General features: G+C 44.5%; 1 protein-coding gene across 2 annotated transcripts in view; it reads left to right on the top strand.

The window, feature by feature from the left end:
* Nucleotides 1–82: 82 nt before the first annotated feature.
* Nucleotides 83–21,267, top strand: part of cdh16 (cadherin 16, KSP-cadherin) — a 33,266-nt gene continuing 12,081 nt past the window's right edge. The window contains exons 1-15 of one of the 2 annotated variants that reach the window (XM_014175512.2): nucleotides 84–196; nucleotides 1,561–1,625; nucleotides 1,773–1,871; nucleotides 3,958–4,092; nucleotides 4,836–4,965; nucleotides 5,738–5,896; nucleotides 6,486–6,682; nucleotides 10,959–11,084; nucleotides 12,364–12,514; nucleotides 12,749–12,961; nucleotides 13,324–13,400; nucleotides 15,835–16,026; nucleotides 18,442–18,683; nucleotides 18,821–18,951; nucleotides 19,665–19,904. In XM_014175512.2, the coding sequence (XP_014030987.1) occupies nucleotides 1,599–1,625; nucleotides 1,773–1,871; nucleotides 3,958–4,092; nucleotides 4,836–4,965; nucleotides 5,738–5,896; nucleotides 6,486–6,682; nucleotides 10,959–11,084; nucleotides 12,364–12,514; nucleotides 12,749–12,961; nucleotides 13,324–13,400; nucleotides 15,835–16,026; nucleotides 18,442–18,683; nucleotides 18,821–18,951; nucleotides 19,665–19,904 (2,119 nt within the window). In that variant the 5' untranslated portion in view covers nucleotides 84–196; nucleotides 1,561–1,598. Of the gene's footprint in view, nucleotides 197–1,560; nucleotides 1,626–1,772; nucleotides 1,872–3,957; nucleotides 4,093–4,835; nucleotides 4,966–5,737; nucleotides 5,897–6,485; nucleotides 6,683–10,958; nucleotides 11,085–12,363; nucleotides 12,515–12,748; nucleotides 12,962–13,323; nucleotides 13,401–15,834; nucleotides 16,027–18,441; nucleotides 18,684–18,820; nucleotides 18,952–19,664; nucleotides 19,905–21,267 lie in introns of both variants that reach the window. The other variant, XM_014175513.2, reaches the window with a different exon arrangement.

The following is a 21,267-nucleotide window of genomic DNA, read 5'->3' as shown; positions in this document are numbered from 1 at the left end:
CTTGATTTATGTCCTCATAAATATTCATTCATTAGATTGTTCAGTGGACTGGAGTCTTGTTGACCAACAGAATTACTGGAAGGAAACAAGGTAGTAAAACATTAAACTGGAGAGTCCTGCAAACGCACTTCGTTTTTCCACACTATTCAAACCGTTCTCCCACCTTCATAGGGAACACGCACATGATTGAGAGAAGGTAAGACAAAAGAAATATGACGTTTTCGAATGAAAATTGAATTATAAAAATGACCGTGGAGTGTTAGATAACTAAGTGATGTTTGCCAATCATTTATTCAGATTTTGTGAGGTATAGACTTATTCTGGCCTACAGGTTGAGAGAGTGAGTTTGTTTTCATTCGCCGGTCTCTGTAAATCATAATAAGACATGTAAATATTGTTCCAAGCGAATGGCCCATGGGTGTTGTGAATTGCTGTCTGCGGCGCGATGGGCCATCAGAGAGGCACAGAGGTTCCTACGACTTGTACCCAGCATAATTTTATTTTGGGGTGATTTATTGGAATGCGAAATCTCATCCTTAACTCTTTCTTGTGCCAATTGCCTTCTCCTTTGTGACCATATAACACATACTATAAATTCATACTATTTATTTATTTATTCTTGTTGAGAGAACAATTCATTGCTAGGCTGTTTTGTGTCGCAGGTGTAATCGTATGCTGGAAACAGAGAGTGCAGCCTGGTCTCATAGACTAGACGTGACATAGTACACTCAAAATAGTATGGTTTCGGTATGGTTACACAAGACAGAAGGCTACTTAAGGCAAAAACTATATGAGGGTTGTTGGTTGGGTGTATAACTTTGTAACATACTTACAACTTTTTTGTGACTTTGCAACTACTTAGCATGTTAGCTAACCCTTCCCCTAACCCTTAACCCCTAACCTAGCTAATGTTAGCCACCTAGCGAACGTTAGTGTTAGCCACCTAGCTAACGTTAGCCAAAACAAATTGGAATTCGTAACATATCATTAAAATTTGAAACATATTGAACAAATTGTAATTCCTAAAATATCACACAAATTGTAATTTGTAACATATAGAAATTGTAATTTGAAACATATCATACTAATTTGAGTGAACCAGATTTTAATTTACTATGTTACGTCTACCCTTGAGTCCAGGTTGCAGGGTTAGTTAAGCTTTTAAGTCTGTGAATGTGATGAGACATTAATGTACCGTGTAGGCCTACTGCCTGTGGCTACTGAGTATATGTTTAACCTAACAGGCATTTAAATGCAACATTTTCTTGCACAGGTGTAGGCCTATTGAAGTTGTATTTACATTTTACAGATGGTTGATTCCGCAGATTGGCAGGTCTATTTTTTTTTAAACAATTTAAAATATTAGTGAAATAGAATAGTTGCACATGCAGCATTCACACAGTTTTTTTCTCTGTCGTTCTCTTTCTCCATCTTTCGTTCTCTGCTTTATAACAGTGAGAATCAATCAGTAACAAGACAGAAATGATAGAAACCATGTGTACCCAAACGTAAAAGATAACCACTGTTTGACTGGAAATGTTGTGCATCCTGACTTTACAGATATACAGTTACAGAAACACATGACTAGAAGATAAGTTATGTCCATCTTTATCATAACACTGACTGTAAGTATGCTTCCTTTGAATGTGGCCTTCACAAGTTATTACAGCAATCTCAGATTATTACAAAAAATGTATACTGTTTTTGTGAAAACAAACTTCAACTAAATTATTGAAATTCATGCTGTCCTTTGTCTCCTTGGAATTGTGTAGTTGGTGGTACTTCAGACTCCTGCACAGTGCTCAGGGGCCAATCTTAAAATTGGCGTCCCAGAAAACTATGATGGTATTTTCCCATGGTACCTGGCTAAGGTAAGACTTTTCAGTTAGATTGACCATTTATGCAACAAAAAAAACAACATTTACAACAAAGCAGCTTGCTTATTGGGAAATAATAATGAAGGAATAATTCTCTCCATATTGCTGCCAGTCTGTGTGATGCATCATACCCTGGGCCTGCTGAGATCGATGTATTAATGGCTGTATGCAAGTTAAAGAGAGAGAAGGGCCATAAAAAGTTTCGCTCTTGCACTACACTCAGTGCTCAAGATATAATTATGACGGAGCTACTCCCGCATAGCCCCCTCATCACTAGACAAAAATTGGAACGGATCTGGCTGTCTGCTCAATGCTAGACCATCAGCCCTGCATTCATGGCAGGAGGATTCTTTTCAAAATGGCACTTACAAATCATCAGGTTTGTCCTGGCTGTGCATGTGTTTGACACTGTAATTGGACGCCTTTTGAAGCTGCGTAGTCCAGTCAATGTTCTTCCCTTTTGCATGATGTATGATCAAAAACACACCTCAGATTCACTCTAATGGTGGACATGGTGGAGGTCGGATAATTGGCACGACTTTGTGTTAGGGTGGAAAGGACAACATTATTACTTAAAAATATATGTTCTTGAGCAGAAACGGCACTGTCAAGAGTTTTACTATTTGAACGGCTCTGAACTTCTCAGATATTCTGCTCTGGCACATGATAGCTGTTTTGTTTTATTATAACATGAAAGTAAGAATTAAAAATAGTGCATTTCTGTCATGAAAACATTTGCATTTCATGCCAACACATTAGAGGCATAACCAGAGAATGTTTGGTGTGAACGATTAGCTACTTTGTCAACCACTGCATAGCCTTAAATATAAACTTTTCAGCCTGTTGGTCTAAAATTAGGTTATGGAGCAGTCAAAAAATAAGTTTCCCAGGCCAAATCAAAACGTTGGGTTCTCGGGAGTTAAATGCATGCTGAGATCATTGGCACGGCTGTGGCGGCTGAGAGCCAGTTGCTATGTGCTATGTGAAGCCGTAAAACATGCAGTGCTGATTGGAAACACGAGATCACCAGCATGCTGCTGTTTCATAGGCTGCTCTAGCCATGCAACAATAACACCATACCAGGCCAGGCTGCATGACAGTCCTCTACGGCAGACAGTCACACAGCACCATGACTAGGATACCCATTCATACCTGACCACGGCCGGGCCAGACACAGGCATTGTGGGTCTGAACCAGAGGGCGTCTGTTTCGTGACAGCCCCTCTGCCAGCAGCTTGTGACACCCTTGAGAACAAACTGTCAGCGGTGAACACGTTTTCCATAAGGGGGAAAATATCAACGGTCATTATGACACATAACCGCTCACTCAAAAGATTCAAAAGGATTGCCAGATGGAGCTATACATACACATACTCAACCATTTACACATCATAGAATGGGTGAATGTTCAATTGACCTTATATGAGCAGAGCAAAAATACATTACACAAGGCCCAGAGATCTCCTGTGCTTGAGGTGACATATAGTTATCTTTTCAACTTTGATGTAAAAGGTCAACATTTGCCCACACACAGTAAGCAGAAGTTTTATTTTAGCTGCACATGTGACTCTTGCCGAAAATACTAAAGTTAAAGTCTAATTGTATTGAAGATATCAAGTCACAAGGCGAGACCCAGATGCATACACAGGAGGCAGATGGTTGGAGTCTTACAATGTTTATTAATCCAAAGGGGTAGGCAACAGAATGGTCGTGGACAGGCAAAAAGGTCAAAACCAGATCAGAGTCTAATAGGTACTGAAGGGCAGGCAGATTCAAGGTCAGGGCAGGCAGGATGATCAGGCAGGCAGAAAAGTAGTCCAGAGTCAGGCAGGGGTCAGAACCGGGAGGACTATAAAAAGAGAACAGAAAAGGAGTACAGGAAAAACACGCTGATTGACTTGACTAAACATACAAGACGATCTGGCACTGAGAGAAAGGAAACACAGGGATAAATACACTGGGGAAAATAAGCAACACCTGGAGGGGGTGGCTACAATCACAGGAACAGGTGAAACAGATCAGGGCGTGACAGAAGAGGGAATTGTAGATTTAATTCATATTTTTGTACTTGTCCAACACAGCTCCCTAACCTCCCAGCTACCTCCACTGACGTGGTGGTGACAGGGGACGATGAGGGGATCTTTGGAGTTGAGGCAGGATTTCTTTACGCCTTGAAGCCTCTGGACAGAGAGAAGCAGCCATCTTACTCTCTGCAGGTTGACAGTCACACATTTATGGCATTATCTAAGCATGTAGGGATATGTTTACAATACATATGATTATGACCTATGAGACTGCATGGATGGAACGATATTGTCATCATCCTCATCAAAAATACCATAAAATTGAATGCAATATATTGCAATGATTTGTTTTAATTGGGGTGTATTATCTCTGGCTTGAGAGAAACAATGTCCTCAAACAATGTACTGTCTCGCAACACCAAATGAGACATAGACTCCTTAGTTAATTCCAATCAAATTAGATCTTCAGGCTATGTGTCTTTATTAACTTATATTCGCCCTTCATACTTACAGATGCATTTACTTTAAGCTGGAAGTGAGTTTTTTTCCCCCAACTTCTCAGCTGTAATTGCCACTCGAGAAATTAATTAGCACAGGAAGTCAAGTAATGTCACCCACGTTAGCCCAGGACTGAGTGACAGGCATAGCCAGCCATTACAGGAACGGAAGACAGACCTAAATTAGGAAGTCAATATTTTCCATTTGAGTAGCAGTCTGAGTGAAAGAATGCTATTACCTCCATGCTTAATTTAGATCTCTGTACGACATTCCTAATATAATCTTTCAATTTTAGATTGGAGGAGATTGGTGAGAAATATTGTATATGTAAAAGTGAGAGACTACAATGTCTTCATATAGCATTGGAGACATCTTTAGCGGGTTATGAGGGGCACGTTTAGATACAAAGTGCTTGAAACCTTGTGTGCTTTTCGCAGGTGTCCTTCTCAGCATCCGTGCAGTCTCAGAGCTTTATGGTAGAAGTATGCGTCATAGACAAAAACGACAACGTGCCTGTGTTTATCGAGGAGAGCATGAGAGGCAGTGTGCAGCTGGGACTTCTGAAAGGTTGGTTGTACTTGCCAGAACATAGAGCCCATCCACCATTCAGGAGAAAACAAATACCGGAGTTCACAGAAGGGATTTTAATTTGTGACACATTCATGAGTTTATTTCTCAATACATACTGATGAGTGATGTTTGCATTGTCTGAATCTTTATGACTTATACAGAAATAGTATCACCTGAACTATCCGCATGGCTCTAGTGAAGGACATGTACGGTATGTGTATTAGAAGTAGAGGTGATGTGCTTAATCTTTTTTCATTGAAGTCTTACTACATTCTGACCTTGGGCTATTGTGGGGTAGTTCTTTGAGTTTTTGCGTCAGAGATGACTCAAGCGTCTGGATTTATGTCACTGAGGGGACTCGTGTTTGAGCGGAGGGAGCTGTGTGCGTGTGTGAGCATCACACCACCAGATAATAGTGGGTTACCATTGATTACATTGTGACATGACCTTCAGGAAATTATAGAGCAGACTTTACATTGAGAGGATATTATATTAATAACCCCATAAAGTGTGCCTCTATTCAAATGAACTACAGTAGATACGAATATGTTAACAACTAATGTTTTTACCAAATGTAAAGTTATGTAAAATTATGTTAGAATAAAGTCAGAAGGTTATCATAATTAAATCAAGATTGTCCAGGAGGAATACTAGTATTTGAACTGAGTAAGGATGTTTCACTATAAGAAATAGGCATTGTCATCCTAGTCAAATCATAGTGTGAATGTACACAGCTGTACAGAAGCTTGTCTATCGTTCTCTTGGCTAGGGATCTCATTCATGCAGGTGGGGGCGTCTGACCGTGACGACCGTAACACAGCCCATGCTGACCTGCGCTTCAGCCTGATGGACCAGACCCCCAGGATCCCCTCCAGTCACATGTTCTTCATAGACTCTGTGACCGGCGAGGTGTCTCTCACTGAGGACGGTGAGTTACAGGCCCCTCACTCAACTGCCCTGTTTTATTCTACATGGTATTGTCTTACTTTTCTCTGTTCACTGTTAAATGAATTACTTAGTACACCCCTTCTCAATCCACATACACACACACGCATGTACACACGCACATTCCCGTACACACACACACACACACACACACACACACACACACACACACACACACACACACACACACACACACACACACACACACACACACACACACACACACACACACACACACGTACACCAGTTAACTCTGATTTTAAAAAGTCCCAATTTGGACAGTGCTGGTGTTATTTCTGGATTTATTGACTATTTCTGCACGGTGCTGGTGCCCTTGTGTTACAGCTTGACTGAAGCTAGACAACACTAACAACCCCAATCCACCCCATTGGCTGCCGCTATAGGGCCATTTAACTGTGAAATTGCCTAATTACATCATTATGATGTACTTGTCAGTGGATTATTAACAATGTTTTCCCACTTTTTTCAACGTGCTGTCTGTGAACAACGTAATGCAGCTCTCTGATTGTAATATATTGATGTGTGTGTGTGTGTGTGTGTGTGTGTTCCAGGGGCTTCCACCCTGGACCCAGAGATGTGTGGCCGCTACAAGCTGTCAGTGATGGTGAAGGACATGGGGGGGAAACCCAACGCTTTCTTCTCCACGGGCATCGTGACAGTGGAGGTGACGGGGAACACCTGGGCGTCACCGGACCCTGTTCGCCTCCAGGAGAACCTCCCTGGCCCCTACCCCATCCCCATCTCACAGGTAGAACCTCCCTGGCCCCTATCGAATCCCCATCTCACAGGTAGAACCTCCCTGGCCCCTACCCCATCCCCATCTCACAGGTAGAACCTCCCTGGCCCCTATCCCATCCCCATCTCACAGGTACCTCCCTGGCCCCTACCCCATCCCCATCTCACAGGTACCTCCCTGGCCCCTACCCCATCCCATCTCACAGGTAGAACCTTCCTGGCCACTACCCCATCTCCATCTCACAGGTAGAACCTCCCTGGCCCCTACCCCATCTCACAGGTAGAACCTACCTGGCCCCTATCCCATCCCCATCTCACAGGTAGAACCTCCCTGGCCCCCACCCCATCCCCATATCACAGGTAGAACCTCCCTGGCCCCTATCCCATCCCCATCTCACAGGTATAACCTCCCTGGCCCCCACCCCATCCCCATATCACAGGTAGAACCTCCCTGGCCCCTATCCCATCCCCATCTCACAGGTATAACCTCCCTGGCCCCTACCCCATCCCCATATCACAGGTAGAACCTCCCTGGCCCCCACCCCATCCCCATATCACAGGTATAACCTCCCTGGCCCCAACCCCATCCCCATATCACAGGTATAACCTCCCTGGCCCCCACCCCATCCCCATATCACAGGTAGAACCTCCCTGGCCCCTACCCTATCCCCATATCACAGGTAGATAATCCCTGGCCCCTATCCCATCCCCATCTCACAGGTATAACCTCCCTGGCCCCCACCCCATCCCCATATCACAGGTAGAACCTCCCTGGCCCCTATCCCATCCCCATATCACAGGTATAACCTCCCTGGCCCCTACCCCATCCCCATATAACAGGTAGAACCTCCCTGGCCCCTATCCCATCCCCATCTCACAGGTATAACCTCCCTGGCCCCTACCCCATCCCCATATCACAGGTATAACCTCCCTGGCCCCTACCCCATCCACATCTCACAGGTAGAACCTCCCTGGACCCTACCCCATTCCCATCTCACAGGTAGAACCTCCCTGGACCCTATCCCATTCCAATCTCACAGGTAGAAACTCCCTGGCCCCTACCCCATCTTACAGGTGACACACAGTGATGCTTTCAGGGATCACAGAGATATCTGTATATTCCTGCATACATTAATACTCAGGTGACCTTTGCCTCTTGCATAGAATAATGGAAAGGGGTCATCTGACAAATGTCAAACACTGTGAACTTTCATCCAATATTTTATTTGACCGTTCATTGTAAAATGTAATTATGTAATGGAATGGAATGGGTGAAGCAGGTATAATAAGGATACTGCAGTTGTGTTGTTGTCTTTTTAGTCCGCCCCCCCGTCCCCCCTGGGCTTTCCTAAGAGACCAAGGTGTGCATTATTAATGTCATTCATACCTCTAGGCTTTCCCCTGCCTGAGTCACTGCAGCCTGAGGTTCCGTTCCCGCTGTTGGTGTGTGTGTGTCTGTGTGTGTGTGTCCATAATGTTGACGATTGTTCAATCAAACCTCACACTTTGTTTCTGACTTAGCGGTTGTGATTGAATAGGGATCAGTCTCTGTGTGGGGCCAGTGTCTCTGTATCTGCACCTGGTCTCCTTTACAGTCTGACCTTTAGCTTGTTATTCAACATTTATAATATTAGCCACAGCCCAGTGCTTGCATCAGCACCAAATCACTAAAGCTGTGTAAATAACTGGAAACATCTGACATTATCAGAAAGAGGGAAACAGGATGTTCTGTAACTGCTCAGTAGTATGGATCTTCTCTGCATCTCTATCAACATTTATTAGTCGGGAAAACAATAGTCTGTTTTCTATATATAGGTGCTTACAACAATGGAACATGGTCAGAAATGCAAACCCAAGACCTCAAGACAGTAACGCAAACTCGAGAACATAAAGTCATGATTTGCTGCGAATATGTGCATTTCTACATTTCAGTGTGGTCTGTGGGTGTCGCCACAGTAACTCCCCTCCTCCTCCTCCTCTTCCCCCTCTCCTCCTCCTTTCCTCCTCTCACTCACGCCAGTGCCATCCGCCCACTGAAAACGTGTGGACTCAAAACGTGGGCAGATTTGATCTTTTTCACATTTTCCATGCCAATTTACCATCATAAAATAAAATCTATCCGAATGTGGACAGGCAAAATCTCAAGCAAATCCTACTAATCTCTGCCGGAACATAAATGTGTGTGTCTGTGTGTGTTTGTGAGAGAGATAGAGAGAGAATGTGCTAGAGGTTGTACTCCAGAGCTCTTCACAGCTCAGAGGCAGGGTCGGGGAGGTGGGCTGCTGACAGAAAAGCATGGCTCAGGTTTAAAGTATAAGATGACTCTCTTCTTGAGATTCTCAAACCCTCATAAAACTGTAAGCTTTTTTAAAATCTGATTGCAAAATAATAATTATATATGCCATTCAGCAGACACTTTTATCCACTGTCATGCGTGCATATATTTTATGGATGGGTGGTCGCGGGAATCAAACCCACTACGCTGGTGTTACAAGCGTCATGCTCTACCAACTGAGCCAAGAGCTACAAAGGACCACAAATCATCATGATGTATACTATTTTATACTGCGATGTAAAGATTATATTGGCTATTTCTTGTGTTTGTTTTGTGCATTTACTTAGTAGGAATCTGTTTGTCAACATGCTATTACTATATTACAATTATAGTTGTCGGGGCAGCACATAACACCCCATCTGCATGTCCAGATGTACATGTACTGTGCCTACATGATGGGAAAAGCCTCTCTCCACCCACTCTGCATTTACCACCATGTGTATGTAGGCGGTAGGACTCACAGCTGTGCTGTTACCAAGCAGATGGGGAGGTCATGTTGAAAGACTGAGTATGGCTGGGAGCCCTTTACTATCAGCAGCATGGAAAGTCATGTTTCTACTCAGTAAAATGTTGTGAGACACATAAAGCGTTATGCTGATGGGTTTTTCTTCTATTTATGCATTTTTCTTTCAAAATATTTTCCTTCAGTCATTGATATTGATATAGGTGCACTTTGGTTGTTGATCTCAAGAAGCATTGCTCCTCTTTGGTCGTTTTCGGGTCTTTTTCCAAAATAACAATTAGACTAAATCAAGGCAGGAGAATTCCACATTGTGCATACATGTAAGTCAGATTTGTGAAATAAAATGTATCTATTAGAAATACAGTAGTTGTGCACTTAAAGGGCAATTACCCCATTTTCAACCTTATTTTCATTATCTCCAGCACAATACCAGTGTCTACAAATGTGAAAACGGCGCATTTCTACGTTTTGAAGAAAAATATACAAAGTTACAAAGTTCTACCCGATGACATCATCAAAAGTGAAAACATAAAAAAAATTGTGATTTTCAAACACACTATGAGAATTTCTTTGTGACGTGAGGAGCAAGAAAATACCCTCCCTCTGGCTAGAAACTCGTTGCAGGTTTTGAAAATCACTGATGTCACAGATACATTTTTAGGACCTTTCTTCTTATCTTTTTAACCACAGATCATAGAAACGCACCGTTTTCCCCATATGTAGACACCAGTATGGTGCTGGAGATAATGAATATGAGGTTGAAAAGTGGCGGCATTACCCTTTAAGACTGCTTATTCACAAGGTGACATAGAAGACAGAGCGTGCATCGCAAGCTGTTAAAAAAAGCACAGAAAGCAAAACATTACATCAGCTACAGTGTACTCTACTCATATCCATTTTTAGAACAACCAAGTCATTAATCACATTGTTATATACTACATCTATTCAAAGCACTGAGGCCCTGAAATATCATGACACTCGGAGGACGGCAGTCGTGAGAAGAGGGGCTTGTGTATACACAGCCTCAGCGTTTGGGGAGCCAGCTCCAAAACAATGGAGTGGAGTGTGACAGTGTGTTGAGGAGATGCACATGCCCCCTGTGTCTCTGCCGGCGACCTCTCCTTCTTGGGCGCTGTTTCATGGGGTCCTCTGAGCCAATCATACAGCTCCCTGTCTGGCCCTGTGCTTTAAATCAGTGGAAGCTCCCCATCCAATATGTATGAGCTTTTGCTTTGGCTGAGGTCTCTGGTCCTCATCACTTCCTGTACATTGACTCAGCACTTTATCATTTAAACACCTCACAGGTATTTACTAAAGGTCAGGGTTTCCCTCTCTAGTAAAGCCTAGGTACATGCGAGACAGACAGAGAGTGGGAACAGCGGAATGGGGGGCTCAATCCTACAATCCCGCAGTGCAGAGAGAACGTTGAATTGACCATGTTCAGTTTCTGAGCTGTTCTGTGCCTTCCCTGCTTCCCTATGCTGTGTCTAGGTGAAGTGGAGTGGAGGTCTGGTAGAGTATAGCCTGGAGGGGGAATTCCCAGAGATGCTGTTCACTGTCAGCAGAGAGGGAGTCATCTCTCTCAACGCCCCACTAGACAGAGAGACTCAGGACCAGGTGAGTGACCACACAGTTTTCATTAATATTGTATCATACCTCCTGTCTTTATCATATAGTAAGGACGTGTTAGGGCTGTGAACGCATAGTCATGTCATGTGATGTACAACATTACACTGTAAGGACAGAGGAAAATCGGGGTAAACAAGAAAAGGAGCGTCATGATTCAAATCCCAACGTGTCTTTTTTCCTCCTCTGCAGTTTGCCAAGAAGCTAAGCTCCAAAGCTGTACAGGATTAGATAAACATCACTTTTTGGCACAGGTTGACTTTGGGGTCATTCTGCAGAGTAGCAAGCAACGTGTCTGGCCAGAGACCGTACTGCTCACTGGTCTGACACAAGGAGAAATCCGTCACTGTATTGGATGTGCTGTTTCTACAGAAAGCCCTCAGAGAGTCTATTCTGTCTGAACTATACCTATAGAACAGTAATTATAAAGCCAGATACACCCCCTCTTCCCTCTTTCTCCTCTCTCCCTACCTGGCAGTGACTGTCACCTATCATGATGGAGTTGTCATGTTCCAGCATGCATCACACTGAGTCACAGCCTATCGATCCACCTCCTCACACAACACAACACAACACAACACGAGTGAGGCAGTCCAGGTTCCCTGATTGCGATGGTTCCCCGCTGACTGACTGAGACTCATATGTCAGCGACATGTGACTCTTACAGCTGATGGAGGGAAGAGGAAGGAGAGGAGGAAGGGGATGCATGCACATATGTACAGTACCTCTCGCTTGGTGTTGACAGAGTTGCGTGCCCGTATAGGGTGCAGAGATGAGGAATCATCTCTGGATGTGTCAAAAAAGGCGCTATACAAGCAAAATGCCTCAGTTCTGTGAGCTGAGTAGCAGTCCAGGAATCAATGGACACGCTGAGTGTTAGCACTGTCACTGCCTATCGTTAACCTAATGGCTTCATCTTCTAAAGACAGGTCGGAGTGAAAGGGGGAGGGGGGGAGCAATCTGCACTCTAAAAAAGCAACAACTTGTTTAATTCACACACATACACCCCACACACCTCCCACCCCCCATCTATTCTAAGAAAGCTCAATAAATAATGAATACAAAATTGTTGTGGCTTCATCTCAGACTGTGGTCCCAGTGTGTAATTGTGCCACGTTCAATACAGAACATGACGATCTTTCCTGGCTGAGAGCTGGCGCTTTGTGTTATTCCAGTGTGTCTGTCTGTGGTCTCACTGTGTGTCCAGACAGGGAGATTTGATCTGGACACTTTGTAAAAGCACATGACCCCATGTGGCTCTGTCTGTTAGTTCCAGATCAGCATCGTGGTGGAGCGTCCGGACGGCAGGGAGATCGCCAAGCCTGTGGAGCTGAGGGTGATGGTGGGCGATGCCAACGACAACAGGCCCACGTTCCCTACTACACAGTACCACACCGTGGTCAAGGAGCTCGCCCCACGGGGTGAGGCACAACCCTCAGAACACTCATATAACACACTCCTACAGACAACTCCGGAACATACTGGATCACAAAGGCCTTTTGTTTACGCTTGAAACGAAAAACTCCAAAAATAAAAAACCATGGAGATATTCATCAGTACGCTCGAAATAGGATTCTGTGTTTCTCACTTGAGGGTTCAAAGAAAATGTGCTTTTTCCCACACACTAATCTGTGAGGACTTTGCTCTTTTCCCAGGGACGGAAATCCTCACAGTTCAAGCAGCCGACAACGATGATCCGAAAACAGATAACGTGAGGATCTTCTACCGGCTGGTTGGCCAGATCCCAGAGAGCCCTCGTGCCTTGTTCCGGGTGGACCGTGACTCTGGGGTCATCTCAGTGCAGGCAGACAACCTTGAGGGAGCCGCCCCACAGTACACACTGACCATCACTGCTGAGGACGCTAAAGGTGACCAACAGTACTGCATGGCAATGTGGTTCTGTGGTGTTAGGGAGAGGGGTGAGGGATTAATTCCACAAAGATAATGTATACATAGTACAATGTAAAGATAATCCAGAGATACTCTATAGTAGTAACCTATTGTGATATGTAGACACGGGTGCAGTGGTAGTGTAAATGAGTTTTAGACTAGCAGATGCAACGTTGGAGGTTTTCCCTCTGCTTCCTTTGAGGAGAATATTGTTTAAATATGACACTACAGTGACTGATGATCATGATTAAGACTGAGGGCAGCAGTATGAAAGAGGCATGCCAAACTAAGTGACTCACTAATGGAGCCTATCTCTCTCTGATGATGATTTCATTTGCAGGCTTAAACAGCTCCTGTACTGTGGTTGTGACAGTGCAGGACGAGAACAACAACCCGCCCGTCTTCACTCCACACGAGGTACCTTTACACAGGCTGAAGAGGGAACTGACAGTGTGATTTTGGGGTTTGGGGGATAGAAGTGATTCAGAGCACTCATTGCAAATCTCTCTCTTATTCAGTATATTAGATGTTTCTCTTCCGTTGGATGGCTGCTGTGTGAACTCTCCCTCCAGGTCACTGATTTGATTTCCCAGAGGGGAGCGAGATGGAGTGCTTTGAGGGGGATCCAAGCTTTAATCTCAGGCTTATACAAATGTAGGACCTTCATTTGAGCCAGTTTGCTACAGCAGGAAAGTAATCCTTCAGCAACAGAAAATGTGAATTATTATGTGGATTATAATTAATGGACAATTTTTCGTAAGGGAAAATCAAGTCTGAAATTTCAAAGTGGAAATAACAAACTTCAGAAGCATTTTTAAACCTCAAATACACTACACGTTTTACATTTCCTGCATTGCAGGAAAGTTCTCCTACAACAGGGTGATCAAATTAATATCCTACAACTTTAAAGATGGAACCATATTATTGTAGGGTTTTTTCTCATTGTGCTCCAAATGGACAATGTTCTCTGAGTTAATCTGAATAAGCCTCAGATGAGGCCTGTGAGAATCCTTTATTTATAGAATAGGCAAATCCACAGCGTCGCCATATAAAAGCTCTAAATGATATCCCTCACACATACAGCCGTCGGAACATTTCACATCTTTATAGAAAAATCATCGCACTGAGCAATATTTACTATTATGTCTGAGCTGACTGGTTCAAAAATGCAGTTCTAGATTAAATATGAAATACTTTGTTAAAAGTGAAAAATGCATCCCTTCTAGTACAGAAATGAACTGCGTTGTTCTGGAATTTGTCATTAAAAAGCCCTTAGAAGTGACTCATAAGAGATCTCATTAGCCGCACAGTGTCGTCATCTCCTCTGTGCCTACTAATGAAAGGGACCTTAGTCTTAACATAAACACTATTTTTGATCTATGAGAGCATCTTTGGGGACAGTCAGTGTTTCCAGCAATCTTTTCCATAGTCGATCCTCATGAATAATGAAGTCACCGCTGAGGTGACAATGAGACAACATTGGGTTAGCGCTGGCCTCAAGGTATGCAGTATACGGGCCAAAGATAGACCATTTTCTCACATACTGTTCCAGAATGGAAAACAGTCTACACCCACACCTCCTGAATAATGCAGGAGACAGGATAGTTGTGAAAGATGTGGGAGCAAATCGTCATCTTAAGATGGGGACATGTGACAATGAAGCACAAAGCTCTTGTTGTCCTCACTGGTGCTAGACTAAGTCAATGTAAACCCCAACTGTGCTTATTATGTTTAGATGCTCTCGGAGTGAGAGAAGGTACTGTTAAGATACAGGAGATATATTAATATTCTATTGTTATTCCAGAGTCATCCAGTTTGTTCCTCATTGGGTTCAAGCCATGCCAAAAGATTTACAGCCATTCTCATTTTGTATTCTCTATGCACCTCAACAATGCTGTCAATCATTTTTTGAGTCGATGCCAGCCCCAGGCTCATATTCTCTCACTCTGGCACACACACACACACGTACACGCACACACACACACACACACTGAGGTGGAAAAAGCTCTTGAGTGGGTCACGCCAGAGTGCCCATGCTTTTTCCAGCAACATGTGAACGGGTTTGTAGGGAGCTGGCAGGTGAGTGGTGAGACCCATGGTATCAGCGACCCTCTAGCCCGGGCAGGCAGATCAGAGACACAGCCGTTTCAGTGGAGGGCCACAGTGAGTGGCTGATTAAAGGACTCCCAAGCAGAGAGATAGGAGGTATGTGAATGAAGGTCAACAACACAGGGCCACAGGGGACATGCCTGCATACACACACCAGACCTGGGTCAAATACATAACCTAGATTATGTCAAATATGTTCAAATATTTGAAATGCACTTGATATAGTTAGCTAGTCAGCCTGGAACAATGGAACCAATGGAGTAGTCCCAAAAGTGTAAATTCCAAGCTAAATCAATCTAATTCTAAATAATACACTTTTCAACTATTTCACACTCAATCACATTTATTTTATAAAGCTCTTTTCAACAGTTGTCACAAAGTGCTTTACAGATACCCATCCTAAAACCCCAGAGATATATATATATTTTTTTTTTAACTAGGCAAGTCAGTTAAGAACAAATTCTTATTTACAATGACAGCCTACGCTGGGTCAATTGAGCACCGGACTCCCAATCACGGACCATTGTGATACAGCCTGGAATCAAACCAGCGTCTGTAGTGACGCCTCTAGCACTGAGATGCAATGCCTTAGACCGTTGCGCCACTCGGGAGCCCAAAAGAAAGCTACGCAGATGTAGTAGCCCCTGCTTCATTATCTTTTTCTTCTCCCTGTCCTCATCCCCCCCTCCTCGCTCCCTTTCTCCTCTCACCTTTCTCTCTCCCTTCTCCCCTTCTCTCTTAGTACGGCCCCTTCCACCTGGCAGAGGATGCTCCTTTGGGAGCCACGGTAACGGCGGTGTCAGCGTGGGATGCTGATGAGAGGGGAGGAGACAGCTGGCAGGTGAATTACAGGCTGGAGTCTGGCAACGAGGAGGAGGTGTTCACGCTGGTCACAGACAAGCAGACCAATGAAGTTTCACTCATCCTCTCCAAGGTATGGCAATCGCCTTCATTCAACAGTCTCTATTCTCTCTTGTTCATTCACAAATAAGACACAACCCAGAGAGCCCTAGACGTCGATGAACAGGATGCATTTTAACATGATCTTAACGTGGTAATAATATCTTCATAGAAATACGCAATATTGACTCTAATAATTATGCATTTCGTTAAGTAACCATAAGGAAAAGATACATGCATATCGAATCTTACTTTGTATATCACTTTCCATGTCTTTTCATACACACACACATGGGTATTTCAATGACACGTGTCCCAAAAATAAGCCATGACAAAAATAATAGTTTATCCCCAAAATAATCTGAGCCCATCTCTGGGGTGTCTCTTTGACTCTTCCCTGGTCTCCTGTAATCCCCTCCACCCTCCCAGCCCAGCCCCGCCCTGCCCCAGCTATCTCCCCTGGCCTGGACAGGAGGGCTTTGGAGACAAAGAGGGAGTGTTTGTCATTGTTTGTGTCCCCATTCTCTGGAAGCGGGGCAACTACGTTCTACCTCTCTATGGGAGTAGAGGAATGTTACCTATATTCCACAGAGGTAAACCAGGAGTTGCCTCCGGTATGGTCTAAACTAATACAGGACTGGAGCACATCCCCTTTGCATTGTGTCTGATGAACCCTGCCATACAGGAATGATATGCCGTATAGGGCTCTGACATAGGCCTACTGTAGCTCATTTTGAAGCACCACATATGGTGTATATTTAGTGCAGCAGTTACAGGCTCAAAGCCAGCCAACGACCGTCCTGCTGATAAAATAGCTTGTAAGTACACCAGAGCCTGCTCACTAATATGTGATCTTGTGGCGAGACTGAGTCAACCCAGAGGGTAATCTCGTTGTCTCAATAACAGCAGCTTGCACAAAGTCTAATTCATAATTACACAGTGCCATTAGTCTGTAGAAAGTAATTACAGTTTACTCACCATATAAACCACATAGGCAAGGCACCGCTAACTAAAGACTAGCTAATCTGTCTCTCTGGTGCTGTGCAACAGTTGTTGTGAGAGCATGAGGATAATGTCACAGAGAATATTCAGCTCCTGCTGTGCTGTAGGCGGATGTGTCTGAGGTTGTGTGTAGCGTGCTAATCCATGTGACCGGATCAGGAAAAACTCCAGGCCTTTTACCAGACCCATGTCAAGCATGTGTTCTGTTGAAATGTCTCCTACATGCAGTACCTGCCGTCATGAATGGTGAATGAGAGAGGACGGCGTAAAGAAGTGTGTGGTCAGTCGCCTTGAGCTGGGTGGCAGGTGCACATAGCTGATTCCATCCTTTTCAGGGGGAAGAATAGAGATTACAGACAAACACACACACACATACCATACACACACACGCACACGAACACACACGCACACACACCCACATGCTGGACTAATGCTTTGATCTTATTATGATCTTGCGATGAAAGAGGGGATCACAGGTAATCGTCTCCTTCTTTTTAAACCCATTCAGCTGGAGACTATCATGCTTCAAGTGTCCCCATTTAACCTAGTGGGCCGCCCTCCACACAGCAACTTAAGGCCAGCAACAGCAGCTGAGTGGTGGTTGGATTCTTCTGGTTGTTGCCTGATACAAACCTGCACTTCACTTCCAGTCAACACCATTAGTCACTCCAACACTGAACAACGTCTGTGTTTTCTCTCTGGCAACAGAGGTAGCTATTTGGGCCAGGCGACATGTTATTAGCAACAGCAATCGCTTCATTTCACCCGAACGTAGACAACACAGGGGATACAATCACGGGCTGTGAACTCACAGAGTAAGCATAGCAACGGCTGTCCACTAACGGGATTCTCTGTCACAGGCAGGATTCATGTCAGGTGACACGTGAATCAAATGGCCGTCCCTGTCATTCCAGTTTGTTTTACAATGGAAATAAAACTCCTCTCTGCCGGTAAATCAGCTTGTCTCACATGCAGGTGACGGTATTATAGAGGCCTTTTTTAGAGTCACTGTGCAGTGTTCTACAACCCTCTCCTTTCCAGTAGGATCAGCCTGTAAATCTGTGGAACACGTAGATTCCCAGCAGATATATACTGGCTCTTTCTGACCTCCTGTGTTTGCTCCATGAGCGTAATACAATCCCATGCCTCTGTTGGAGGGGGCGGTTGGATATGCTGCTCAGTCTAAATGAGCAGCCTGTGCGTCTCATGGAGTGCTGAAATGGCACATTCACAACACATTCACTGACTGCTTTTATGCTCTTTAGATAAAGTCTGCTATTTTCTGGGAAATGTTAGTAAATCCCTCCCATGATTATTTTCCTGGTGTTCATTCTTGCCCTGTAGAACACTACGTTCCCATGTTTCACAGCTATTCGAACACTACATGTATGTAGTTGCATGCCCTTCCATATGAGCAGCATTTCTATGGCAACCTGTATGCATGCAGGTGCTGGACTTTGAGCGGGAGAGCGAGTACATCCTGGTCCTTAGTGCTCAAAACCCAGTGGCCCTGGTACGAGGGAGGTATGGCCCAGCGTCCACGGCAACCGTCTCCATCTATGTGGACGATATCAACGAGGGCCCCATCCTGTCCCAGAGCCACTACGAAGTCACCGTCAGAGAGGGGGAGGAGCCAGGACGGGTTATTGCCACTATTCGTGGATATGACCCAGACTCACACCCAATCAGGTGAAACATCGTTCATTGGAAATAATATAAAAATAAACATTAATTCACAGTTTAAAGGCATGGATCATTGTGTTATCCCACCCCGTCTATACTTTGAAGGAATACGTACTAATGGTTTGGGTTTTGTTTTTGTCCAGATACTCGCTCAGAGGAGACACAAAGAGGTATTTCTCCATTGGGAAGTACTCAGGTGAGCTGAAGACCGTCCAGGCCTTGGACAGAGAGGAAAACAGCACCTACACCATGGAGGTCATGGCTGAAGATGGTCGTAAGATGGTTTTCTGAGAATAATGTCTACTTCTATAGCTTTCCAGACAGAGGGTCCAGGGCAGCTTAGACCTCGGCCTTCTGTTTGTCCCAGGGGGTTTCAACTGTAATAAGGCAAGGCTAAAGCAATACTTACATTGAGAATTCAAGACCACGCAGTATTCACTGACAATGTAATAAGCAGGGAGTGAGTCATGCGAAGTGACAGCCAGTGTGTAGCTAGCTAGCTGGTGGGTGTAGAGTGGGAAGTGAAGAGGGGGTGTATGTTGTATAGAAAACTCCAATCCAATCCTCCCCCACACTAGTTAAGCACGACTCAGAACAGAAGACAGACTTGCAGGGTCTGAGAGCTGCACACGGCACCTCTCCAATTACCCGCTGCCCTTATCCCTCGCATGCACTTATCATTTCGAGTAAAAAATCTATTCAAATGGGCCCATTACCCACAGAATGGGGGCTCTGACTCACATCTTGAATCCACACCTATAGAGGTTAGAGAGGACAGTGGTGTTAATTGGTGGAGGAGATAATGTATTATGTTGGTTGGATCAAAGTGTACAGGTATCAGAAAGATTTTAAAATAGGCTTTTAATGTCCCTCTGTGCTTGTCAAAGCCAGGCCAGCAGCACCCAATACGGTACAACATGAGGACTGTTGTTACCAATGATTCAATGGGTACTAATGTTTATCAAAACTGTACTGTTTGCCTCCCAGGGAACTCTTCTCTGTCAGCTTCAACACTGGTCACAGTCCATATCCTGGATGTGAATGACAACAGTCCTGTGTTGGTGGGAGACTACTCCTGGAAGTATCTGTGTACCCCTCGCTGGGAGGACCAGGCCTTGGTGCTGGCATCCCGGGACAGTGATGGTCCCCAGCACGGTGGCAGGCTCAACTTCTCCCTCCGCAGTGACGCCACCGTGCGCGGCAACTGGAAACTCACCCCCATCAATGGTCTGCCTCATCATCCAGATAAACTATCTTCCATTTTTTCACTAACACATTTGTATTTTATCTTGACAAACAGAAAGATCAACACACGCTCAAACCAACCTCTTAGCCCATCAGATACTTTCGTAACCAATCCAGCAGTGGAAATTGTTGTGACTATTGCCATGACAATACTGTAGGTGTAGTCACTGTAGTAGCGACATGGTGACTCAACGCTATGACATTGTAGGCTAGCACCATACTGTAGGAACTAGGACCCAGGAAACATTAACCTCTCTGCAGGATCAATCCAGATCGAGGTGTTGGATTGGTTGAGTCATGTCTGTGTAAGAACCACTACCAGACAGCTAAATTAAAGTACCAAATCAGACCACTTATTCTATTTGAGTCGTCACGGTGACGTTAGACCTGACACTCTCACTGTGGTTACCTGTGTATATGGTAACGTCATTGACGATCAAAAGGTTTTCAAAATAGAAAGCGTGTACGTGCAATGACATTGGAACGAGAACAATCCAGGGTGTTTTGCTACAGTGTGATGAACGGTGAATAGGATGCAATTCAGGGATCCATTCAGACCACCTGTTGATCCACAGACACGTGTAGAGAGGATTGGAGTGAGTGGCACTGAGACACTGACTGGCAGTGGAAGTAAATTGCCCCCATCCTTTCTTCTGAGGCTCTCTGACTAGGCAATGTCACTAATACGCCTAATGGCCCTCTTCCTGTCGCTGTGCCTGTCTGTAATGTGTCAGGCTGACACATTAATCAGACGTGTCGACTTGGCTGTGCTGACATAGTCTCTCTATTGATTCACTGTGACAACCTTTTCTCTTGAGTTTTTTTCTCTATCCATTTCTCTCTGACGCGTTATTATTGGAAGCTGCGGAGGCCGGCTATAATTATATTTCCCTTTTAATTTGTGTGATGTCACAGCTGGGGCCTGCCAGGCTGAAAGGCTAAGAGGCTAAAAGTGTACTTTTTCCCAGCAGCACTCAGCAGCTGCAAGACGCGTCCCTAATAACACCTGCTGCAGACGTGCCGTGGCGCACCTATTTACCTCACCTTTGTGGCTCTTAGCCCTCCTCCCTGACAACTGGAGAGGCTGGAGAGAGTGACGGAGGTGTGACGCAGCCTTTGTCTTTGAGAAGCTCACATAGTCTGCTGTGCCGTGCTTGTCCTAAGAGGGTACCAGTAGATTCCACTGTTCCTGTCCACCACAGAACAGGCAGTCAGTGAAATCTAATTAATAATAAATAGATACAGCAATGATTTACCTCTATATTTCCCATTATTCCTGGACTGTGATAAAACCAGATATATATATTTTTTTAACTCTCACATACACTATTCCTGTCAATGATGA

Source organism: Salmo salar, chromosome ssa26, assembly GCF_905237065.1.
Source record: "Salmo salar chromosome ssa26, Ssal_v3.1, whole genome shotgun sequence".
Taxonomy (NCBI): domain Eukaryota; kingdom Metazoa; phylum Chordata; class Actinopteri; order Salmoniformes; family Salmonidae; genus Salmo; species Salmo salar.
The sequence above is the reverse complement of the archived record's forward strand: the minus strand, read 5'-3'. Positions and strand labels throughout refer to the sequence as shown.